The 26,975-nt window shown below is 43.3% G+C and overlaps 1 protein-coding gene across 2 annotated transcripts in view; it reads left to right on the top strand.

The window, feature by feature from the left end:
• The window catches only part of CDCA7L (cell division cycle associated 7 like), a 150,238-nt gene that overhangs the window by 52,434 nt on the left and 70,829 nt on the right, over positions 1-26,975 (top strand). For both annotated transcript variants that reach the window (XM_085631595.1, XM_085631596.1), the window contains exons 2-5: positions 9,366-9,503; positions 11,127-11,486; positions 23,181-23,255; positions 23,351-23,536. In XM_085631595.1, coding sequence (XP_085487721.1) covers positions 9,366-9,503; positions 11,127-11,486; positions 23,181-23,255; positions 23,351-23,536 — 759 coding nt within the window. The remainder of the gene's footprint in view (positions 1-9,365; positions 9,504-11,126; positions 11,487-23,180; positions 23,256-23,350; positions 23,537-26,975) is intronic.

Genomic DNA, 26,975 nt, shown 5'->3' with positions numbered 1-26,975 from the left:
GTACTCCCCCCAAAACCACCCTGCAATGTTTGTGGTGGCCCTCGCCGCCTCGCTTCTTTACGCTTCTGACCTTTGCTTTTCAGATCGTCAGGCGGCAACCTTGAACTCCTTTGTACAACCGGTTGTTGTGTATTTGATTGCTGCACGTGTTGGATGGAGATTGCATCATCAGTTTTACCTAAGTAAGAGCAAAAAACATAATTTTAATTCAAGCAATGAACAGTCGGAAGAGTCCTCAATAGTCATCAGTGCTACAACTAGACTGAGAGTGGCAGCGCAAGCACGCACACACACACACACACACACACACACACAAGCACACACACAAGCACACACACACACACACACACACACACACACACACACACACACACACACACGCACAAGCACGCGCACATCAGCATGGTCTATGGTAGAACATACTACCAGTAGAAAAGAGAATTAATTCTTACCAGCATGCGCGCTGAAGCCGCAAATTTGACTGGCTGCGATAGGATTAGGGCCTTCAAGCGCAGTGTCGAATAAAAGTGCGTCTGCCGCCTCGGCCACTTCCTGCGAAGACAAAAATGCAAACAGCTGTAACACATTTCCTATATTGGTTTAAATTAAATTACTTGAAAGCACCGCTATACGTATTTACAAGCTCATGCAAACAAAAGTACACACACACACACACACACACACACACACACGACCGCAGAAATAGACCCAGACCTTAGTTGTCAAATTAGCTGCTTTTCAAGCCGCAGCTCAACCCCGGCTCGCTGGCCCCAGGCTATATAGTGACATTATTTAAGACCTCGAGCGTTATTAAATCATGATCTGTAAAGCAAGGAGGCGGACTAGTCCTTGACTTAAAAACACGGATCAATGAGCAGATAGTCTTTGAGGTAAGAGCATGTGCAAAATCTAAACACACCGAGAGTCATGTCATATTTCCTATTGCTTAAAATGCCAGCTGCTGTAACAGTACTAAAAGTCTTTTGACGACGACGTGAAAGACTGAATTAGAACCACATGCTAGAGCATTTTTCAGACGGGGTCCGGCAAAGCAAAAAAAAAAACGCAAACACACACACACACACACACACTTTTTTTTTTTTTATGCATCTTTCACGGTTCCTGACTAGCAGTTACAGTTAATTCAAAACACCCCGAGTTTCACCTAATTTTATCTATTGCTTAAAACCTTTTGACAGAGGAGCGAAAGACTTAATTAGAACCACATGTTAGAACATTGCCCGGGACTTCGGTCTAATTCGTCTTAGTGTGACAGTCTGAGCCGGAAAAAAAGCTTACATCCCTGATAAAAAAGCATTTAACCTTTGAGAGATGACGCTAATAGAAGCGCAACTTCAAAAAGAGCTAGAGGATTATATAAAAAACATAAAACAATCTTCTTACCAACAATTCTTGGTCCTCAGACATGTTCATAAATGGAAACGGTGCTCAGTCATCAGGTGGTGAAATCTTTCAGGGGCTTCAGCTTTTCAAGCGCCCGATGTGGTGGGAGAATGAAGGTGTCACCAGCGCCGTTGGTTGGAGCGTCGTAGCTTTCCTGAGAGCTCCAGCCTGAATGTTCTTGCAGACCTCACGTTTTTATACCCAAAACCCGACAGTTTCCCGCCACAACTCACAATACCACGTATGTCTTCGTGTGTCGAGAATTAAACGGTATAATCCACTAAGCATTTCAGGTTGAATATAAACAGCTGTGCATTAACGTGGCAGCAAGGTGCTGAAAAAAGTCAGACCGCCACGTAAAGTTAGGCCCCCCTTTTTTTATCCATATTTTTTGCAAACCTCGACAGCACACTAGGCACCATATGCGGACAATAGCCTGTCTAAGCATTTCAGGATGAATATAAACAGCGGTGCATTAACGTGGCAGCTAGGTGCTGAAAAAAGTCAGACCGACACGTAAAGTTAGGCCCCCCTTTTTTTATTCATATTTTTTGCAAACCTCGACAGCACACCAGGCACCATATGCGGACAATAGCCTGTCTAAGCATTTCAGGATGAATATAAACCACGGTGCATTAACGTGGCATCTAGGTGCTGAAAAAAGTCAGACCGACACGTAAAGTTAAGGGCTTTTTTCATGCAATTTATTTAGATACATTTTATATCACAGAGTAAAAATGTTCGGTACAAATATGATTTTAAAAGTCCAATGAGAGCGTAAAATAGACCTTGTGGATGTCTGCTAGTTATCATAAACACTGTAAACATGCATATTATCAGTGAATGAAATACAATTTTGCATCGGTCTGTTATTTACACGGCCTCTTTTCAATCTGCGTAATTGCCTCAACACAAACCTTGTTACTAGAGCATCATTTGCCTTCAAATCAGCTGAATACATTTTTAAAATGCTTTCAAAGTCTACACCACGGCATCTATGAAATAAATAAAACAAACAATGTGCCCCGCAGGTAAATGATACATCATCCTGAATCTGGTTTTCATGAAATGTTATTAGGCCTGAAGTGTTTCTTTTTAAAAATTGCCATATGGTATTGGGGTACAGATAACTGTTTGGTGGCACGCCATAGGAGTCAAAAAACTCAGAGTCCTTTTCCGTTAGAAATATTGCTAACCAGTGTCGACCCCTTTGATCTTTACCGTCTGTATTAACTATTAAATGAAGCGGTCGCTGGCGATTACCCAGATACATTGGTAGAGTGTCAGCTGCGAATACACCTAAAAATGAATGTTTTGCCGTCTCGTCTTTGGCGAGAAAACGTTCCAGTTGCCACGTATTCATCACATATAGTCGATTAGCACCTCTCGCCTATGGTTAATCTGTATAACATTCTGAAAGACAGCGTAAATCAGAAGGTTTATAGTAGACGGTAGAGCGGCGCTAAAACGGAGCTCCAGACGTACATTGCCTGATTTTTGTATCGAAAAATGGCCGCCACCCACGTCGTTGTCAGGGCATAGATCGAAAGCCAGCATAGAATAGCCTTTCGAATACTCTACACGATCCACAAAGAAGGGTCGGTCTGATGCGTACTTCCCAGCAACTTGCAGCACACCCAAATATTCTCTAGCCACACCCCCAGTTCCAAATGACGGCGTGTATGGTTTTGCCGGTATAGCTTGGCCGTCTACGGAGAGGCTGCTGTGAGATATATTATAATGCTTGAAATTAAAGGGGTTTCTGCCATATTCACCGCTAAATGCTGCGTTATCGACCAGCGCTACTATTACAGTTCTTGGCAAAAATCCGAAAAAAATATTCTCAGTATTCGATAGTAGCGCACCGGCTGGGATGCTGAACACTTTGAGCTCCACTCTTTCGATGGGGTACTTGGCATTACTGGTTAACAGAGTCTCGGCGTGAGCTAAACGCACCACTGGGCTCACTTTGACACGTTTCACAAATAGTGACGCCGCTAAGATATGCACTTTGTAATTTTCTGCGTCGCCGCTCATTAAGCAAAAAGTGTCTTTATTTCGAATCAGTTTAATCTTCACATCTAGACCGTTAAGCATTAATTTGTCTTGGAAAAATAAATCGCAGTGTAATTGCCCAATCAGTTCCACTTTACGACTTCGGGCTGTAAAGCTAGCTCTGCTCTTAAATCCCGCGTTAGCACCGTTTAAAGTCGTGTCCTCGTGCTCTCCAGCGGTGTCTCTGTAGAAGAGACCTGCAGAAAGTTGGCGTTTTAAAGTGGGGTCCCCATAATTAAGTACCGTTTCGAGATAAGCCCTGTATGGATACGTGTTGTTTGACTGGCTGATGAGCCGGTCGCCGAGGCTCACATCCAGTTGGTTAAAAAGTGAGGCTATGGGGTATGGAGAAAACGCCACTCGGGCTGCGGCGTCCAAATCGGATCCGTCTGCGTTAGTAATTTTGCACGACAGATAAATCAGGGTAGCTGAAAGGTCCAGGTAGTCATCCGACCGAGCTATGAAGAACTCTAAGGGGGCTGTGTCTGACAGGGCTGAAAGTGGCGGTACTTCGACGTATAGAGAACTTTCAATGCTGGTTTGCGTTGGTGGTACTTGGAATAGGTCCAACTCTGACTTTGTGCATTCCTGGGAACCGCAAGGGACGGAGGCCATGGTCCGATTTAAAATATGTTGCCCTTAGAGACTCGTTTTTTTCCGTGTCTTCTCCGGGTCTTAAGCGAACTCTTTTGAGCCGGTCGCCGGCGCTTCACAACGCTTTGAAGGAACGCGGGCGGCCCCCTTAGTGATACACCCCTTTTTCTCTTCCTTCCTCTTTCGAGATAGATTAAACCTGAGCCTTCTTGACCCGTTTTGGTAAACTTTTTCATCACCGCCCCCGAAACGTGCCCTGCGACGTCTCGGGCAATATTTGCTGCAGCGGTTTTCACGTGCGGTTTTACCAACTGGAACCCTCTTCTTAAAAGCGGTACTGCTTTTCTGAAAAGGCTTCTGAATATACCGCCAACACCCGCCCCGTACATAATAGGTGCCCCGTGGAACCCCGGGAGGCCTGAGCCGGCTTGTGCTCTATAGTAATCCCTATAGAGCGACGCGTCGCCGTAATTTTCAGGTAAAATCATTATTCTAGTACACTTCACCACGTCGCGGCCTGAAATGAAGCTTCGCTATGACTTTACCCACTTTAAATCTTATATTAGTGTTCAAATCGTCCTTCAGTTCCAAAGTTATTGTGTGAAAATGTTTTTTGCTGATCGGTACATAATCTCTTTTGGTGTAAATGATGTTTATCATGCTATTATTCTTGCCTGTGATTTCCACGCACCGGAGGAGAGGCACGTAGCTATCCCCCACTCTCTGATGCTCTATCACGTCGCAGTATACAAACATCATATAAAATCCGCCGTGTACATCCGTGTAGGCTTTCCCCGCTGATGAAGAGTGGTGAACGTTAGGCGTCAGCCCCAACACTCTCCCCAGTTTTTCACGCACCAAAATACCATAGTCTTGAGCATTCCTCAACTGCACTTTTCGAAGTCGTGGTTCATACGTTAATCTAAGGTCAACAAGTTCCGATATGTTACCAATGGATTTATTCATTACTTCTACAATGTCTCGTATGTTGTCATAGTGCCCCGGCGGGAAAGAAAGTTCGTGGGCGCTTTCCTTCTTGCGTACCACCGTAAATCTAACATCCTCTGTTTCAAAAGTGTCCCACGTGTGCGGGTACTGAATTTCTGTTAGGGCCACCTCCCAATCTCCTTGTAGATGAATAGGTTTTGCTAGTTTCACCGTAAAATTTGAAATTTTGTTATTAGGGAAAGTGTCCAAAGACGCGTTACTCGGGAGCGTCAGATAAAAAGGTCCGACCTCCATGGCGCTTCCGCGGTACCTAAATGCCTATATCCGCTGTTGTAGACTTTGTATATCCTTTAATTCACTCTCAGAGACCCAACTATTAAATTTATCAGGCCATCCCCGCCATTTAACTAGGCACTGTCTTTGTGCCCCGTGCCCCTTCTTTGCCAAAACGTTCTCAATACGGTACACACGATCTTGATCCTGTTTTATTTTTTGCAGCTCTTCTTTGTAAAAACACCCTTCGACCTCCTCCCCAGCATAGTCTTTTAAGTTAAAAACTGTAACGCCTGAATGCTTGGAAATCTTGTCTATCACAAAGATCTCATCTGTAAAAGTCTGCTCATACCCCTTTTGAAATACCCCCTTGCATCTAGATACCCTAACATGATCACCTTTTTTGAGCGTGTTTTTTGAAACAGGGTTGTTGGTGAACACGGACCCGTACACAGTTCTCCAAATTTTCAACTCATTTTGCGGGGATACTTCTACAGGGGACGTCTTAATGGTTCTATGATAGCTATGATTGTAACTTTCAATAAAATCTTGTAAACGATCTATATAACGAAATGTGTTGTACGCTGTAAAATACCGCCAAATTCGTGCCTTGAGAGTTCTGTTGAATCTTTCTACAATCGCCGCCTTCACTTCGTTGTTTGTAACAAAATGTTTTACACCATACTTGTTCAGCAGAGCTTTTAGCGTCTTGTTTTCAAACTCTTTTCCTCTATCTGTTTGTAACTTTTTAGGAATTCTCCCGCTGCTGAAAATGTAATCAAAGGCTTTTGTGACCGAGCTCCCCGATTTTTCCTTCAGGCCAACGGCGAATGCATACTTTGACAGTACGTCTATCACCGTTAATATAAATTTTACACCATCATTAACCGCGGCATGTTCACGGACGTCTAGAAGGTCCGCCTGCCATTGATGATTTAAGCCGCTGACTATCACACGCCGTCTTTGAAAGCGCTTTCTCGACCCCTTATGTAGCGTGTAGGCATCTTCGCCCGATAACCAGTCGCGTACCTGTGTTCTTTTAACACCGTCGTTGTGGATTTTGCTCTCCTTGTACAAGGCTTCTACACCGCCAAAACTACCAACTTTCGAGGGGTTGTAATAAACTCTTTTGAAAAGCTTCTGCATCGTAGCGCTTCTTGAACTAAAATACCGCAACCCCTACTCCCGCCCCCCTATTCTATTAATTCACTTTTGTTTTATTATTTTTCTTTATCAAATAATCAGAACTAGAAGCCGGTTTATTTTACAATAGTAGATTATTTAATAACACACGAATTAAACAGTGTATGATTTAAACTGGTAATATAGGAATGTACAGCGCTATAAACGATAATAACGATAAAAACATAGATATTTAACACAATGCTCTCAAAAACTCGTGACGTAGAATCAATATTTGGATTTTGCTAGCTATGAACGGTACCAGTCTTCTTACATCCTCCCCACGCCCCTTCAAGAAGGCTCGACAAAACAAATCAGATATTGTATTCATGAAATTGAAAAACTGTTTCTTATTCAGAGTAGTTCCTAGGGTGCAAAATGTCCGCCTGATATAATTGTCGATGCAATCTTCGAGCACGTCGTCAGCGCCCAAGAAGATTTTGCTCTTTTCAACGTCGTAAAAGCCTCTAGGTTTCTGACCCAGTTCTTTTTCAAGCTCTTCGATGATTTCACATCGCTTGTTACGACATAGCGCGGTCGGGCGAAACACTGGTTTGGGGTACGCCATCTTTGCTCTGATCAGAAAATAAAAAGCGTCTTCCAGGCATCTAACGCTCGGTCGCACGCCGATCTCAACCATGTGTCGAAACACACTTTCCTGCAACGGAAAAACACACATACATAATAGTAGCAATCGCGAAGATCATCATGTTTTCATTTACTCTACATTAAGAAATGTCATGTTCCTCGGTTTTAAACTCCTGTAAAGATACTTGATCTTAAAATATCTACGGTAATTCTTCCTTCTCAAATGCTGTTTCATTATCAAGCGTATGTCTTCATCACCCGCTTCATACATACTTTTCACATGCTCTGATGGGGACTGTACTCTCTTAATATACTTTAAAACATTCGCAATCATCTTACTACAATCTTCGGGTACTGACATTTCTTTCAAGCCATAGACCGCCCCCAACGTCGCCATAATCTTATAGGGGTCCAGCTTGTAACATAGTTTCCGTATCAAACTGTCTTCATATTCATCACCCGTCGTGAGACAGTCGTGATGCAACTGACTCGGGTCGTCAATTTTACAACCTTCGCATTCGTCGTACCACCCCGCCTTTAAGCACAATTTTATGATCGCGGCTATCGCTGTCAAAAGTCCGCGATATCGATCCGTGCTCCAACTTTCACCACGACAAAATTGTACAATTGCGTCTAAGCGCTTACAGCTGCAGTTTTTATGCGTTACGGCAAGTTTTTTCTGTCTTGAGCAGCAGAGACATGAAAAACGTAGCGATGGCTGTGTGACTTCCATAGTCGTGCTAGCGGTTTTGTCGCCTGGGGCTCCTCCTCCTCTCTTTTGCTGATAAAAAGAAAAAAGGGGTTTTTCGACCTCAGCCTTCCTCACAACTACACGCCTCATCATCACACTCTTAAACACCCCAGAGGATTTGCCGAAAAATTGCGGTTCGTACTTACTTTTCGTTTTCCAACTTCGCACTTTTCTGTTTCGTTTACAGATTCTTCTCCGGAATCCATCTCTGTACAGTTGCTGGAGTCCTCGGGTTCAGGCTCTTGCAGGTCAATACCCTCGTCATCTTCACTTGGTTCCGCTCTTCCACCGCCGTCTGTAGCATCGGAGGTATTGCTCGCCATTTTAGCAACGCCACCAACCACCTCTTCGCAGGCTCCGGTCTCGGGCTTTATATTCGGCATAGCCGATGCCTCGACGTCTGTCTCGGGCTTTTTATTCAGCATCGCCGACGACATCTCCGACGTAGTACCCGCAGGCGTTGTTGGCGCGCAATTTTCCTTATCACTATCGTCGAGTTCTGCAGCGTCGTCTGCAGCATTTGCCGCTTCCTTCAGCATCGCTGTTATAGTTTCTCCAAGGGGTCCCGCTTCCACGCTAGAGCAAGACATTCTCAAAGTTGTCTTAAAGCTCGAGCTTTTCTTTGTCGGAAAAAAGCGGGGGTTTCTTAACACACGGTCCTCGGAATGCTGGCTTATATCCTCTGTGAACATACTAGACACGCCCCGCGGTATGTTTGTAGACTCGTATTTCACACTACCCCCACTTCTTAGCAACCCTCCTGCATGCGTGGTCGATTCATACGTTTTTGATTTCATCGCAGTATCATTTTATAAGCCTTGATTCACAATTCCTAACTTATCGTTTTATACGCTTTATGATTTCATCGCCGTATCATTTTATAAGCCTTGATTCACAAATCCTAACTTATCGTTTTATACGCTTTTTTTTTTTTTTTTTTTTTTTATTTCATCGCCGTATCATTTTATAAGCCATGATTCACAAAATAACGACCTATAAAACAATAAAATGCTATAATCTTATCAATACGTTATAAGGACCGATTAAAACCCCGATTAAAATCAGACTTGGAACGCGTCCAATATAGACACACGGACCAAAGGGGCGTGGTCAAAGGGGCGTGGCCACCTGTCAAAAAATACATGGTGACGAGTAGTATACAACCTATACTACTCCTTACTAGTCTTACAATAGTAGGCAGTCACGGTGAAAAATAACACTTGTTTTCCACTGCTCTGCACTCCGGTCATGGTATAGTCATAGCCACAGCCAAAGTACTGCTTTTTGATTTTTGTTTTGTTTGAATGTTTATGGGACCCATGCGTAACTGTTTCTAAAGGAAAAGTTTTTCACCTTTGTGTTTTTAGTGACCTCCGAAATCACTCTAGCTTCGGTTTTGTTGTCTCCTTGATATGCCAGAAGCCCAAAATGAAAATCATTTAAATTATTCACAGGTGCCTATCTATATATAAATTGATGTGTCTTAAGCTGATACTTTGATTATGTATTTAAGAAATATAACTTAGTGAGAAGCTGTTATGCCCACTAACACACTTTCTTTCTAAAATAGATCTTCAGTGACGTTGCCGACATTTTCAATGCTCCGAGTGATGACGAAGAGTTCCTCGGTTTTGGAGACCACGTTCCCATGGAAACATCTTCATCCGAGGAGAGCTGTGATAGCTTTAATTCATTGGAGTCGCCGAAGGTGAAAGCATTTCTTTTTATACATTTGAGCACTATCTGTGTTTGAGGACCCTATCTATGAATCAAATGTTTGAAACGTTTTCTCCTCGAATGTTATACTTGATGAAAATCACAGCTGTAAAACAAGATATGGGGTTGCCAAAACAGAAATTGTTGCTGTTTGACTCATTTTTTTGTTTCCTTCTTTCCAAGAGGAGCAATGACAACATGTAGTACTTGGATGCGCTTTAATACTTATAATGTTTACGTTGTGTGTAAATCGGCTAAACGCCCTACAACATTTACACCTAATAATTTCTCAAAGACGAAAGCGTTATAGAAGATTATTCACAGCAAGTTGCATCCCCTCAACTGCAAAATGATACTTAAAATGTATAATGTGCTTTAATAGGTTGGTGTAGGGTTTGCATTGTAAACGTTTTTTGCCATTTATGTTATATTATGAGCTGACCCAACCATTATTTTGATTGCAGGAGGATTGAAGCGACTCTCATACATTTGTGAATACCCATGTAGATAACTTAGAAAAGTTAGACCCATTTCACAGACACTTTTTAGACTAAATCGATTAGTCTGTGATCTCCTGCAGATAGTCTGATTATTTCATTACCTCAAATTTAAGCTGTAATACCGACAATCTGGCAATTCCCTCCAAGGAACTTGTATGACTTTAGTCCGTCTGGTCGCCAGATGTAACCTAGCTTTGATATACCTGTGGTATCTCATCTTTGGTAAACCGCTAGGTTCCTCATGCCTTCAAGTATCAGCAAGTTCCACAGGGGCGTCTCCAAGATTAGAGCCCCACCAGCCTTTTTCAGCTGCAGAAAATTTAGTAGTAAACCCAATGGCTGGGGTGGGGAGTGGTGTGATTTGCATTAAGAATTTGTGAACAGCCACTAAATTGTGTTTTTGTGTGCTTTACAATAACTCTGTACCGAACCTTTTCCCAACCTGGAAATAGTGTCAGATTTACTCCTGCAAAGGAAAGGGATAGCTGCCCTACATATGAAGAAAAATGAACACCCCCAAAGTTCATGGGGATGTATGATAAGGGGTTTCTCCACATTGAGGAGCAATCTTGTGAACAATTTTGCATTAGGGAAACAGCAACTCAGAAAAATGCAACATGACAATTTAAGTAATGGACTTTGAAACCTGCAACTGGTCAAGCTTTGCAGGTGTTCCTGGAATATCTGTGATTTCCCAAAACTTGGTAATCTGCACACTTGCATAGGAATCCATCGTGGGTGTCCATTCAAGAAATTTCTTCGAGTGTCAGTTCTTTAAATATTGTGGTTTAGCTACTCAAAGCTGGTCCGCATTGGAATCAAATGCATAGGGAAAACCTATTTGGGTGCTCTATGATCTTCCAAGCCGTGAACAGCATTGAGAGTTAGGGCAACCGAATTGGCTAGATGGCTCTAAATAACATATATTAGTAGATTACTTCTGTAAATGATGTTGACACAATAAGAAAGTAAATTCCATGGAGTTCTCATCACTGGTGTATTGAATGGTAGTATAAATAGTCTGTATTTGCAGAAAAACTATGTCACTGAAAACTACAATTTAATTGTGTTGGTTCAGATTTTTTTTCTAACATCTGTAAAATTTCACGTTTTAGCGCTTCAAATGTCATGTGAGCAAAGAATCCTGTTCAGACCAGCAGGAAGAGGCGACGAGCGCGCCTAAAAGGAGGAGCTTTGGTCTTCGTGTAGCTTTCCAGTTCCCATCCAAGAAACCCAAGAATAATGCATCGGAGAAGACCCCTGAGTTGGCCAACGTTGGGCCAAGCATGCAAGGCAGGAAAAAGAGAGTACCTCTTGCAAATGTGAAAGATGCAAAGCCGATGAACAAAAGAACTGAGGATTCTGCATCTGATTCCGAAAATGAGCTCGGCAATGAAAATGAGCTCAGCAATGAAAAGGAGAACTCTAATGCACTGACAAAAAGAGCCATGAACATAAAGGAAAATAAAGCCATGGTAAGGAGAAAGCCTTAGATGGATTGGCTTCAAATTCATAGTTCTCACTTTGCTCCTGAGATATGCTTGCAAAATCTCTAAGATACATGTAGGATTGTGCTGGTTAACTCATTCATACCCAATAGTTCCAAATGTGATAACGTTTGTTGAAAATAGCCAAGGTTGTGGTTATTGATTATTTTTTTTATTTATTTATTTTTATTCCCATTTTCCCCTTTGTTTTTCAGCGGTGTTGTTGAAGATACATTTGTAAAATACTGGTTTGTGTAATTTTATTTTTAATAAATATTTTTATTATTGTTGAGGACATTAAAACTTCCCAGAACAACCCTAAATGATGGCATGGCACCTAACACAGCATAGCTCCCGTGTATTACAAATGTGTTAAACTTGATTTAAACAGAAACAAATGTACAGAGATGTTAACCCTCACCGGGTCAGGGCCCGTTCTCCTGGCAGACCAAGGACCCCTGATCCACTCATGCTGGCGCACACAGCCTCGCCACCTTTACCCACATTTTCAGCTCTTGCACAAATGTCCATGACTGTACTAGGTGGGCCCCCAGTGTTGGTGGGGAGGGGGAATCTACAATTACGTGCAATGTACTTTTTTGCTACTAGGAGTTCAACTCTAGGAGTCTGTGCAATTCTGCCTAGCCTGTGATCCCCAACAGTGCTATCCTGTGGTCAACGGAAGTGGGGGGTATGTATTCTGTTTGCTAGCATATTATAGATCTCCTACCTGTTTCACACAATGAGGGGGCAATGCAGGGCCGGCTTTAGTGCTAGTGACGCCCGTTGCAATATCATTTGTGGCGCCCTCACACCCCATGGCCACCTCCTCGGATTCTCTCCCTACCACTGGGCAAAAGTGCCCCTCATCTCTCCAATCATGAGTTATTGCTAAACACAGTGTGCCCCCTCCACAGGTCAGCGCCCAGTGCAGCCGTACCAGTCACACTGCCCTAAAGCCGGCCCTGGGGCAATGACCGATTTGTATGGCAAAATGTCCCATTTTGATCATCACATAGCATGCACTTGTTAGTTTTTTGCCCTTCCAATTTTCAGAAGTCTACCAGGGCTGTAGTAAACCCAGTGAAAGTGGACTAATTGTAAGTTCGAGGTGATGGCTAGTTACCGGGCAGCCTTCTTCGCCTTCTGCCATTTGTCCTCTTCCAACTCTAGAGCGTCTGTTTCTTAAGTCTCTCGTAAGCCCTGCAGGGAGTCTAGGGCATTCAGTAAAAGGGATCTATAAAGTCTTGATATTCCCTTCCTTCATTGGTGTTCCATAATGACTTTCACTTCGAGCTGTAATCTGGCCCTGCTTCAAGGCTAGATCGATGTGTGTCCAGGGCATTGCGAAGTTGGAGGTACTTAAAAAATTGGGATTTATTTACCTGAAATTCTTCAGCCAATTGTTCATGGACCGGATGTCCCAAGCATCAAGTGAAAAATGGCAATTAAGTTCCATTGGCAGAAGCCTAGGAATGGTGACACCTGCTTTACTTAACCAGTCCTGGCCCATAAAGGGGTCTGTACCGTGGGCTTACATAAACTTTGAGATGAGCTAGTGCTGCTCATCAGCTTAGGGTTAGCAACAGGAGTCTGAGAAAGTGAGTGTGGAGGGCACCACCCATAGAGCAGGTCTAAAGTCCCTAATTTCTCAAGGGTATCCAACTTTGACTGACTAGTAGAACCCTGCCTATCTTCAAACAGCCACAACTTGATTGGTACCATTTTTGTCATCCAATAGTAGAGCCGAAGGTCATGAAGAACCTGGCCACCCTTATATACAGCTGTGTGCAATATTGTAAGAGACTCTAGGGTCTTGACCCCATATAAAGGAATTTTGACACCAGTACTTGTATTTCTTGAAAAAGTGTAGCCGGGTAATATAATAAATGGGTAATTCTGAAGTACATAGAGCGTGGGAGAGCAGCCATTTTATAAAGCGCCACTCTGCCCATTAGTTCAAGGCCCATGCATCTAAATCCCCTTGAGTGAGCCTCAGAATGGGATTAATATTCAGATTACCGGAAATAGGGATTTCCAGGTACTGAAACGAGCCTTCCACCCACTGATACTTAGCGTTTGACAGATGTTGTGATGATGCACCCGCAAGATGTATGTAGGTGGACTCATCCCCACTCCAATTATCAAAAAAACGAGACGCCTCCCCATAAACACGCGGTATTTGTGCCAAGCACAGTAATGAGCTGTGAGTACGTTGAATATAAATGAGCATTTCACTTGCATATAACGATACTCTATCCCCCAGGTCGTCTTTGTTGGACAGTGCCACTTGGAGCCTGTGTAAGCATTGTCCTATACTTCTGCCCGGCATAAACCCAGTCTGGTCCTCGTGAACCAATGTCCTGATAACCTTGGCAAACACTTTGGCCAGCAGTTTATCCTCCATGTTAAGAAGAAAAGTAGGCCTTTAGGGGTTTATTCTGCATGTAATTCACTGATATAGTAACTCAGCTGAAGTCCTCAGGCAAGCAACCCATAGTTCATATCTCCACAAAGGAGGCGGGGTATCAGGAGTGCTTAAAAATTCTATAGGCAAGTTAATGCGATTAGAGGTCTTTCCAGCTGGCAAGGCCATCACCACCACCTGGATCTTCTCCAGTGTCAGGGGAGTATCGAGTGTTTTACTGCCTGCTTCAGAATGGGAATGCAGCAAAATGTCACTTTCGGTTGGACAAAACTTCATATTTTGTCAGCAAAACCGGTCACAGTCTCCTAGAACCTGGAGACCAACTGACCCTCTGTAATACGTACAAAGCAAACTACCTCCTATTTTTGGGCTACAAATATTGGAGCTTACCAGCTTTATTGCCATTCTCATACATTCAGTACCTGAACATGCTCCAGGGCACCTTAGCCATATCTAAACGTTTTTAGCGAAGGGTCTCCTGAAGATATGCCGAAAGCCTCTGGGGCCTCCTCTGTCCCGGGGCTGCCTGATGCTGAAATGATCAGAGCCTCTAGGGCCACAATATACCGCCCGTGTCTCGTTCACTACCTTGCACTATAGAGAAGGCCTTCTCCCAAACTACTGTCTTAAAAGCCTCCTAAAGGCTCACCGGAAAGGATATACTTGGGGCGTTCGGCTCCAAATAGTCCCTTATGTCACGGAGGGTATCCAATAAGGTTTCCTCTTGTAGCCACCAGAGGTTTAGTCGCAGAATAACCCTGTGGCCCGAGCTGGGCCATGGAAACAAACTTCCAAAGTTGTGTGGTCTGAGATACCTTTAGGGAGAATATGGGCACCTAATATTAGACAGAGCAAGCCTGATGGTACAACTAAATAGTGAATTCTAGTGCTGCAGGTATGCGTAATGGGTAAACTGCAGCTTTCTGGTATGCCAGGCTCACCACAAATCCACCAGACCCAAAGAGGTGGTCCATTTAATCAACACCTCAGATCTGATAGTCGTACCATGGGAGTCATGCCCAGGGACATGTCCATCAATGTATTAAAATCACCTCACACTACCGACATTCCCACCAATTTTTGAAATAGGATAGTCGACAATGCATGAAGTGTACTAATAGCCAGAGAAGAGGGGGCATACACGCTATTCAGGGTCCAAGGAGACCGCGCCAAACTCCTTTCTAGAACCACAAAATTACCCAGACAGTCTCTGGAACCATGGAGACTCCAGAGTGATACACCCTAGTAAATTCGTGCTGTCCCAATAAGGACATTCAGTGCCCAGGAGATGGGTTTCCTGCATAAAAAGGACCTCTGGGGAGTGTCGCTTAACATAAGCAAGGACCGCCTCTGCTTAATCTTGTAAAAAAGTCTGTGTACATTCCGGGTCATTATTTTGAAGTGACTGGAAACTCTGTCCTGAAACTGTGTTTGAAACATTGTCAAGCCATTACTTCTTGGTGCCAAAGCTAACCTAAACAAAAAAACTCCCCTAGTCCCCCCTTCCTTCCACCCTGTACTTCCTACTCTTGAAGCATGTCACCCAAATTGCAGCATACACCCCATTACAAAATAACTACAGCGCTTTACTATGTGTTTGAGAGGAGGCTACCTGACCGCCATCTTTTGTTTTCACACTCTGGCCTGCTTCACACCTGCCAGAGCAGCGTTCCACTGGCCCCCACCTTCTGCAGGACTGGCTTTGCGCTGATACCGGTTGAGCCAAGGACCCAGCCAGTGACTCTCCACTTCCCTTCGCCGTTTCTCCACTCTCCAGCTGAAATGGAGGCGTCTCCTTCACCCATTCATTGACCCAGTCAGGATAATAAACAAGCATTTGCAATGCAATAGGTCTCGCATTATTAAAGTTTGAGCTATTGGCATTGCTAAATAATGCAACACCAATATCTCAAACTTTAATAGGCTCTTAACACCAACAGACTCTGTACCAACCAAGGCACTACATGTCTCTAGTTTCACTGCACCAACCACTTGTTTATAGCATGCGATCCCAAAAGTCCTGCTACATTAAAAAAATGTACCTATCTGATTGCATAGCAAGTGTTATTATTCCCCAAAGCGGTTGTACTCCTTGTATAGACTCACGTAATGCAAGTATATCCCGTAGCGATAGCCTACCTCACTGTCCTATGTTATAAGCTAAAAGGAGGTGTGTGGGGTTAGTGGGTAATATTCATATGTGGTGAGTGAATATATTGTCATGCTATGTTCATTTAGCACCCTCAGATGGAGCCGTGGTGCCTTCAGGCTGCTGGTACTTATTTTTTAAACTTTTTAATAAAGTGCCAAAGTAGTTATTGCATCACAAGTTTGAATAGTGAGTGCTGTGAGGTCCAACACAAACAGTACAATAAATGGTGGTGGAAGGGTACATCACAGTAATGTCTCCTGGAGTAGAAAGCTTTTCAGCGAGTCGAGAAGTCAAAATCATGAACGTAACTGGTGCTATGTAAAGCGCTCTGATACCTGATTGGATTCGGGTCAAGTTTGCGCTATAAAAAACTCTGCAAAAAAAAGAAAATAGGACGGGCGCTGAATGTCAGGGAAGGGACAGGGTCTTACGACGGTGCAGAAAAAAGAACATTTACAGTGAAGAAATTTGTGAACGTGTTTGGGTTAAGTTTTAAGTGAACTTTACGTTACCCTTCGGTGAGGTTACTGGCCTTCTAAAAGATAAGAGAGCCAGACTGCAGAAAGAAATAAAACAAACGAAAAGGGCTACAAAGGGACAACGGAGGAACGAAGCAAGTATAAAATAACAAGCAGGAAGTGGGATAAGGGAGGTGGTGGCAAATGGTGAGCACTTTCGCGGCCGCTTTGATGTTTTCAGTGGCCGCGCGGCTCACTGAGAACATCAAAGCGGCCGCGAAAGTGATCAGGCAGGCTGACATATGGTGCGCGCGCCCGGCGCACATGCACTGTATTTGGAGGCCTGAAAAGCACTAGTCTGCACTTCCAAATCCCCGTGTACTAAAGCTCTCGCCAGAGTAGCGCTAAAGCGCTGGCTCAGGCGAGACCTAAAAAGTAAGACTTTCACCTCTAAGTAGGTTTAGTGACTGCACGAGGAAAGTCGCCACCTGGATAACTTCAAACTGTTCATAGCTTAATGGAGATAAGACAGATGTTTCTGTTTGTCAGGGCCCAAGCCTATTGGTCGGATGACAGGTGGCCTTCTGAGTTGGGCTCTGCCCCTCCTACTAGGAAGGCAGTTGGAATTCTCAGAATCCTGGTTGACGAGAATCTTTCTATGAGAGAAGAGATTGTCAAATTGTGGCGCTTGTTACAGTATTATGTGCATGTTTAAAGTGTTTCAGTAGCTTCTGTTTAGTTCAAGGAGAACTGGTATTCAAGTGCTTATTGTGAGCCGCCTTGATTTTGGGAATGCCTTGTTAATAGCTGCTAATGAGTCTCTTCTTTCTAAACTGCAATTAGTTCAAAACACTGCTGCACGTTTGATTTGTAAGCTCCCTTCTGGTTCTCCCTCGGAGCTCCCACTACAATTTTTCCACTGGCTCCCAGTGAGAAAACAGTTGGTGTTCAAGCTTTTTTTTGTCTTGTTAACAAATCTCTGGCTGGCTAGGGTCCACTCTGTCTACGAGAGAAACGTCTTCCTTACTTGCATAATAGGAACCTTGGGTCTAAGGATCAATTGTAGCGGTGTCCCCGCCACCTCTGTACTGTGAAGTATGTCAGAAGGTCGTTCTCCTATCTGGCTCCTCTTCACTGGTACAAACTTCTTTTTTATATCCGTTCCTGCTTAAACTTTAACAGCTTCAAAAAACGTATAAAGCCCTCACTATTTTGAATTCCTCCTGACTAGAACCTTTGGGAGTGAGTCGCTTGCGCTATATTAAATTATTTTTAACATAACAAAGATCACCTTCAACTTGGCCCGGTACAGAAGCATATATTTAACTACCATTGTACTAAGCTTTCATTTAGTTGTTCAAAGGATTTCCTTTGCCTCTGTACCATCCTGGTGTGGTCTGGAGAGCATCCGGATGCTCTGCAAGGCATGCCTGATTTCTTCGATTTGTCTCACTCTGCAGAGGATGATGTCTCTGTCCCGGTAGTTTAAAAATCGGGCAATAATGAGCATGGGGTGGGAACTCTGTAAGAGCGCGATGTGGCGGCTCTATCAAGAAACACGAGAAGAGCCTCTCTGTTGGTAAGAAGGTTCGGAGCCAGAATTCTTAGAATGTTTCAGGTTGAGCCCCTTTGATGCCCTCCAGAAATTCAAGTAGACCTAGGTTATTCCGCCTTGACTGGCCCTCTGCATCATCGTTTCTGGCCTCCATCTCACCAGCAGTTAACTTTCGTTTCTGGGCAGTTGGGCACAGGGTCTTGACAGTTATTTCTAGAGTGGATCTGTGGCTCTCTGCCTTGGTGACCCGTCCAGTCATGTTGCGGAAGTCCTAATCTGGCAGAGAAGTGCCACATTAGCTCCCACCTCTTTCATTTTAATTTCAAAAGCTTAACAGGATGACTGAATGGCCTAGAGGTGTCTACAGGAGAGGATGTGGCCTCGGCAGAAGCCTTGCCACTCCCTGTTCCAGGATCACCAGTTTGTTGAAGGTCGACTCCCTGGTGAATGATTTTAGCAATTTGATCCAATTCCCTTTGTTTATGGAGGGCTTGGTTTTTAGCCATGGTGGAGAACAAGGGCAGTCCTCCAAGCTTGAACAGCTGCCGCTTATGTCTTTGGCTTCCAGACATAGCCTCTGGACAGACCCACCAGACTCCTCCCCAGGTGCGGCACAAGCAGTATGTCAAGCAGAGTTATCTGTGGCTCTGTCTCCATGGAAATCAGGAGTCTCTACCAGGAACCTTTATTGAGGGGTGGGTACTTGAACAAGGGTGACACATGTCCAAAACTGGCCTCAACAGCGATGCTCCGTCTCAATATGAGATGGGACAGCCCATGTGAGGGCCTGCAGGGGTTGTCTTGCACACTAATTCTGCAGCAATTAGGTGTCGCTCAGTGGAGGGTTTAGGGAAGAGGTGTGGCGCAGCAGCCAGGTCAACTGACTCCGGAACCCGGGGGCTCACGTTTCGATCCCCGGCGCCGGTGGCCAATCAGCCCAGCACCATGTGACTCTGGGCAACACCTCGCATAATCTTTCCGACGGCCCCCAGCGCCTTGACACCCTCTGGTAATTGTTTGCGTTTTACAAATACTTTACATTTACAGGTTGGGGAGGCAGATTCTATGGAACCTCTGTGGAGAAGCGGGGAAAAAAACTACGTGGAGTGGAGTTTTCTGCACTCTGTGAGCTCCGCAAACTCCGAACGGATTTCACTTCCCAGTCCTACTTAAAATGCAAGTGCAATTATCTCTTCCGGGGCACAGTTCTCCACCAGATATACATGCCAGTGGTAAGATCGTCTATGAAAATGCTGATCACTTATTCAAATCGCTGAATGTTTAGCGTGTGAATCTCAGCCCTGTCTTTACAGCTAGTAGGTAAGGCTCCGTCTGCATCTATTTCGCAGATGCGGTCACTGATGCATTAAATAGTTTGGCGGATAAATAGTTTTCGCTCCCTTATCTGCCCAAATGTGAATTTATGGTTTAGTCAGTGGATTTCACTTACAACGTACCAATAAGTGTGTTTCCATTCAAACAGAGTCCATGGGATCTGAGCAGCTGATTGACCATAGAACGATGATCATCTTTTTGAAACATCTATGGCCTTTCAGATGCAACAGCATACGAGATGCAGAGTCCCTGTGGCAAATCGGAAATTTTTGGAACGCCTTAAAGCAAAAATTGTGTAAACCCACATGGCCAAATGTGGCACCGTGTGATCAATAGCAGAAAACGATTGGGTAGAAACAAGCGTGTACTCCTCTTTCCCTTGCAGTTCTTGGGCATGGTGTATGAAGGTGGGGTCGCACACCAGTTGGTGATATTTTGTTGTTGTTGCACTAATGAGTTTACGACGCTCTTTCCCCCCCCCCCCCCCCCTTTTTCATTTTGCGCTGCAACTGATGTACTAATTAATTACTTTAAAATTTCCCATTAATAGGGAGGTGCAAACCCCTGCCTAATTAATATTGATAAGACTGGAGATTTTTTGTGACTCGCTGAGACTGGCTGTAAATGCAAGGATGGAGGTCTGCATTGGACAGCAAACCCTCATCCCTTCGTATGCATTCTCTGTATATTTACCTTTTAAAGAGTCCCTGGCCTTTAAAGGGGCAGATGCTGCTTTCAAAAGAAAAACAAAAAGTCAGCATGCAGTGCTGGGTAGTACAAAGGATACTCCAAACCTCTGTTTCACATAATGGAGGCTGTCCACCAGAGGTTAGCTTCCACTTTGTAAATGTTTTACGAACCTAAATTAGGTCTAGTTAACCATCAATGGTCTGCAATCACAACTGCGCATGCAGATCATTGATGCCTTGCATACCGACTCACAAATGAGAAGAAAGTGCCTTTTATACTTTCCTTTCCAATCCAGTAGAGGTTGCAAAGAATACTTTGAGAGTCGGAAATAAAAGTGTGATATACCAAGTACTTTGTACAATACAACACACTATTTTGCCACATCAGAGCACTTGGTTTTTCAAATTGAAGTCTTCAAGACCGTTTCAAATATCTGCTCCTACTTCTGGAAACCTTGACCATGAAAAAAGAAAAACAAAGAATGCACCATATTGGCAGGCGTGTAGCCATTTTGATTCGTTTTTCCTGGTTTGATGTGCTTGTTCATCTGTTGGTGGAAAAAAAATAGGCATCCAGTGCTTTACTGTAAACTATCCCACAGTACCGCTTTCTAGCTAAAACCAATATGGCAGATTCTATCTTCCCCCCTGTGCAGACCTCCCTATGCGCACTCGGCGGCGTGGCTATGATAATGGACAAAGCGACGCTTGTGGTTACTTGGAACCGGTTCTGGTTCAGTCCCTCTTCATGGGGATTGGTGCCTTGCTGGCTAGCAGGACAATGAGCGGGGAAGACCCAGTTGTGAAGTACATCTGCTTGTGACAGGGTAGGTTTTCTTTGAATATAATTACGTTCCTGGGCACTGCCCTGGTGGCCACCCTATTAGGCAGAAAAACATCTCCCCACACCCAAGCCTTATGTCCACAGTCTGGGAGCAATACACATTTCATCACAGGGGAACCATCGACAGTCGTATGACAAGGAACACTGATAGAAAAGCACATTCGGCTTGGGTAGGAAAATGTCCGCTTTCTAAAATTGCCATTTTGAAAATAGTGATATAAAATCTGTCTTGACCATTAAGTTGAATATTACATTATGATTAAAATGAGACATTGAATTCTTTTCAAGGTATTTCCAAACTAAAGTTTTGAATCATAAGTGTTATGATGTAACCCAGTGCTTTTTAATGAGAGAGACTGCCGTACCACGGTGAAAAACAACTTTAAGGATTTTTCACTGCCAGGACATGTAAACATGTAAAACCTGAGTACAGACGTCTTACCTTTAAAATACCATGCTCCCTATACTGTGGGCATGTAGAACCTACCTTATGGATGCGTTCTTAGCATTCAAAAGGAAGTATTAGGCCTGGCAAAAGGTTTGTTTTGCCAGGTGGAATTTGCAATTTTACTACTGCTTACACAGGCTGCAGTGACCGGCCTGGAGACCTGCTTTGCATTGCCATTTTAATGGTGGCACAATATGTGTTGCAGCCCGCTAGTAATATGTAATTTACAGGCCCATAGGGCACTTTTGTATCATGTACCAGGAACTCTAGGCAAGTTAAATATGCCAATCAGGAGTGTAGCCAATTTCAATGTGTGTGTGTTTTAGGGGTCAGAGCACATGCACTAGGGCCTGATTAGCAGTGCACCAGTGTGCAACGTCAAGAAACCAGCACACTCTTCCAAAAACAATGGGGTGACCATTCAAAACAAGTATTGGTAAATGCTTTAGGTTTCCCCTATGTGATTAATAAGCTGTGTTTATTTGCAAGTTGTAGCTTGCTGAGTAGTTGTACAATGTAAGTTACAGAAAGTCTGTTAAAGTGTTATGACATGTTTATGTACAAAAAGGCAATATATTGTGCGGTTACTAGTGGTATAGTGTGGTAAGTAATAGCAACATTTTGTAAAATATAAGAGGGAAATAATATAATTAATTGATGTAATTGCAATATTATGTGTTTAGAGGATTCCTGACAACTTCTGGGCCTGGTGCCACTGTACCTGCTGCACCATTTAAACCGTGACCCTGTTGTCTGCAAGTTAACTGCACTTGTGACTGCCTGTTTAGTTGTAAAAGATAGCAATATTATGTGTTTAGTGTGGTGCCTAGAACTTTTGGTCCTGGTGCTACTGCACCTGCTGCACCATTCAAATCCTGATCCTATTGCGTGCTAGATAAGTGCTCTTGTGACTGTCTTGTTTAGTAGTAAAATGTTGCAATGATTTGTATTTAGTAGGGTCCGTATAGAGCTTTTGGCCCTACTGCTACTGCACCTGCTGCACCATTCAAATCAAGACCCTTTTTACTGCAAGGTAACTGCAATTGTGACTGCCTGTTTAGTAAAATATAGCAATATTTGGTGTTTAATGGAGTTATGAAAACTTTTGGCTCCGACTGCTGCACCTGATGCATCATTTAAATCATGACCCTAGTGCCTGAAAGACAACTGCACTTGTGACTGCCAGTTTAGTGCTAAGACATAGCAGTAATCAGTGTTTAGTGGGGTGTCTGGAGCTCCATAATGTCTGCCTCCATATCATAATTACCTTAAAGCAATCATTCTGGAGCTTGTACAGCGCAGCTACTCACCCATGAGGGCCTCAAGGCGCTGGAGGGGGGGGGAGGAACGGGCTCCGTTTGGTGCTGGGGTCATCTGAAGAGCCAGGTCTTGAGGTCCTTCCTGAACTGGAGCAGTGTAGGTCTTGGCCGGAGGTGGAGGCAGGGGTGGCTCCAGGTCTTGGCTGTGAGGTAGGAGAAGGACTTCCCATCCATTCTGGTCTTGTAGATGCGTGGGATAATGGCCAGAGCGGTTGGCTGATCGGAGGTTTCGCTAGGGTGCGTGGAAGGAGAGGCGGTTGTTTAGGTTTGCTGGTCCGATGTTGTGGAGGGCCTTGTATGCGTGCGTGAGGAGCTTGAAACTGGTTAGAAACTGGAAACTAAGATGCTATTTATCAAGGATGGTACTCTTTTTCTTTTATTAATGTCTTGGTTGTATAAATATTATACTGAAATTCTCAGTGACATTAATTTACATTTTATTCTCTCTCTCTAGCTTGCCCAGTTATTAGCAGAATTAAATTCAATACCTGGGCTCTTCCCAGCGAAGACACAGACTCCTACTCCATCTGTAAGTCGTGTTTTTAAATACGTTTAAGAAAACAAAACATTTCTTAAGACCCCTCTTTGCCTAGATTATAATGGCTGCTTTATAATCCTGTTTAGAAGCAGAAGAAAACCCCACGACGGTCGTTTACTGAGGGTGAGATTGAACGGCGCACAAACCCAACCAGGAACGCCCGGCCGCCTGAAAACTTTGCCATGGAAAACTTTACTGCATCTGCAGCCAAATTTGCTGAACATCTTCAAAAATATGGGAATAAATCCCTGCTGAAAAGAACACTGAGTGAGGTAATGTAAATGCCCAGACTAGGACTCCTGGGTAAAGTTCTAAATGCTGCCCTACCTACCGTGTGGTGTACATGACGATTTATTCAACGCCACTGTTTTCACATACTAAATGTATTGCCACTGTTGGGTTGAGACGCCCAGCTCAGCAGTGGCTATAGAAAGTATTCTGCACCTCGGGATTTATAGTTTATCCCACTGCTTTTTGTATCGATCTGTAAATACTTTATTTGCTAACCTGGTCAATTCATGCTATTGTATTTTAGTGAGATATAGGCATCCACAGCCTCAGTTTTTTGGGATTGTGTGGTGCAAATATATCATAACTTTTGTTCAGATTCTTGGTACAGTGACAACAGTGTACTTGTTTCTATCCTGAGATTTGATTCCATACTCCTGATGGGTACTCTAAACTTTCTCACCTGTATAGAGTCTTTTTATTCTCTTATGAATTTATTTTTTGAGAAGTGATGCCCTGTAAATGTTGATTAGTGCCGGCGGCCCTACTAAGCCTTGGAGAGCCCACCATGCGATGTTGGTGGATCTGTAGGCAAATCAATAAAGTTTGACTTGATGGGTGGTGTGTAGCAAGCTGGTAAATAAGATACCATTGTATGAGTGATGGCAGCTGAATCAGCTGGACTTGTGGAGGAACACTCCATGTCAAGTGCAGCTAAGAAGTCTAAAAATCGAGGCAAAGGGTAACCTCTGCTCTCGCATCTAGAGTAGTTCTGTTCTGGTACTTAGTCTTTTTGACTCTCTGCCCCATGGGAACTGAATCCTGCCACAGTCACCGAGAATGCCATTTTGTTGCAAATGTGACGGAAGTAGGATAGGTAGAACTAAGATTTGTAGTTCAAAAGATTGTCAGAGTTCACTGAAAGTTTCTCCAGGAGAGTGTTGGTGACACTGTGCTTTAGGGTTAGATCCACTGGAGAAGGAGGTTTGATTAATCTGCTGATGTGTGCTAATATTGTGGTGAGACCCTGGTTAACGAATTCAGCATTACATATCTATGAATTCTGAAGTAAATACATTTTTTCTTAATGACGCCAATGGCTGATGCAAACTTGAAAAAGGGAGGGGGGATAGAACGGGTGGGTGTTCGTTTGGGTGGGGCCACAAGTCCAAGGGTGGTGGAAGGATTGTTTTTGTGTTTTGAGCTTCGATTTTGGTAGAGAATAAGGGTCACAGAGATTTGCTGAGCACACTGGGAAGCTTGAAGTTTGTATATGGGGCCACTAAAATGACTGGTGCAGTTAGGTTTAAAAAAAAGTTCCCATCTGGCTCACCTAGTTCTTTCGTTTCCCCTTTGTACCTGGTTGTGATCCAGCGCAGAGTGCAAAATCCCTCCCTACTGCCACGGACCAACGGATCTCACACACGCACACTATCCATACATTCGCTGGTGGGGCCCATAACACCAACGGACACTTACCATTAGTCCGTGCGGGAGGAGATCATTCCTTCCAAGCGCTGGATAATGAGGGAGGAAGATACCACTTTACCCTAATGAGCAACACACCTACAAACCCTTGTAATACTCATTAAGCCCTACACTCCACATTTGGTATTATCCTCCCAAAACCGGGATGGATCTGTTAGTTGAAGTTTTAGTGAAACCCTAATTCTCTAATTAACCTTTACATTAACACATTTCAATGAATAAACAACCCGACATTTCTGTAGTTGTTCAAATCCAAATTTATATTAATATTGCAGATTAAATCAATCATTTGATCAAGTTGCCATTCACATTTACCTATTCTGGCTAAAGTCGTCCTCTATGTCAAATCTGGTAGTCTCGCAATTCTATGCCCATCAATTTAGCAGGTTAAGTTCATCAGGAATTTGGGCATTAATTCAGTCCGTCGGAGATTTAGGCTAACCGCTGTCCTGCAGTGTCACCGTCCTCTCCGTCAGCATATCATCAGGAAATCGAAAAGCGCGATCCGACGACTCTCATTACCTCTCTATTCTACCATAATTTATAGTAAAATTGATGATAAAAGTAACAAATTTTGGGCATCCGAGTTCGCTGATTGGACAATCAGGGATCATCCTTTTGGGTTCTCACAAAAGTGTCTTTTGGGTTATGACCCTTGCCAGTTCTGGTCACACAACAGTCTTTGTTTGGAATATTTGGACGGCGTCCCAGACTGTCCTTGAAAGGTACACGTTCATCTGCGGTCAGGTCCAGGCCACTGTGTATCTGTTGTCAGCGCAGGCGCACTTCACCCAAGCCTTGTTCAGCGTTGGCAGTCGGGTTAGGCACCACAAGCCGCCATCTTTTGGCAGGCCAAAATGGACAACTTAAGCAAAGAGACACAAAAACGTAATTAATACATAGAAATGACTAATTAAATGTGATTCCCTTGCTAATACCCATATGTGTGTGTATTTATCTAGCAAAAGCAACTCTCATTGCGGGTTATACTTACAAAATAAAGCACGAATCACAATAACATCACTAAAGCAACAAATATCATGCAACATTCTATTTATGTATCCTTAGTATGCGTACGAAATTTAGTTCACGTAATTAATTAGGCCATGCAAATGCAAATCCCACGTGTATTTCGATCATTAATAAGGTTGATTAGTTATTTCCACATCACTCCAAACCATTAGTACGATTATAATTAATTAATTAATCTAATCAATAAAATGACATGCAAAATGGGGTGGGTATACAAAATTTTGCATAACCCGCTCCAGCAATCCCCCTTTGGTGATTTTATCACCACACCAACCAAAAGTTTGTTCTGTCTTTACGGAATCTTTAAAATGTTTTCTTGCTCTTAATCATAATTCAGTTTCACCAATTTCTTCTCTTTTTGCAGTTTTATACATACTCTCCTTCCACTCCTCTAATGTTATCTCTTCCAAATCTCTATCTTGTTTCTTATCTTTTCTTTTTGAATTTTCTCTTTTTATTCTTTTCTTATTTTTCTTGTTCCTATAGCACATACAACATAATCTTATCATTAAAGCTATGCAGATTACACATGTTAATGGAAACAATATTTTACATATACTACCTATTTTTACTAAGAAATTCTTAATAGCAGCTATTTGCTTTCCAATTCTTTCCCAAACACTTTCAACCTCCAGTGGTACAAGTTCATCATGCAATTCAGTAATATTCTTCATATAAGTTTTCAGATCTTTGCTTTCGTCAGGAATGTAAGTACAACAATGTTGAACTTTCAGCATTCCACAGACTCTACCCTCTTTTGCCAATAAAATATCAAGGGCAAGTCGAATTTTCATTACCATAGCACGCATGGCAACCATTTCAGTATTAACCAATAAAAATCCTCCAGCGGTGCTTGTTGACAAGCGATCCACTACTGTGGACAATTTTCTAATTTTGTTTGCATTCAGAGTTATTCCCACTGCTGGTATCAATGCCTGAAAAATATCACCTACAATTTCTGCC

The sequence above is a fragment of the Triturus cristatus genome, chromosome 10 (genome assembly GCF_964204655.1).
Source record: "Triturus cristatus chromosome 10, aTriCri1.1, whole genome shotgun sequence".
NCBI lineage: Eukaryota > Metazoa > Chordata > Amphibia > Caudata > Salamandridae > Triturus > Triturus cristatus.
Note: the sequence above shows the minus strand (reverse complement) of the source record. Positions and strands in the feature narration are given on the sequence as shown.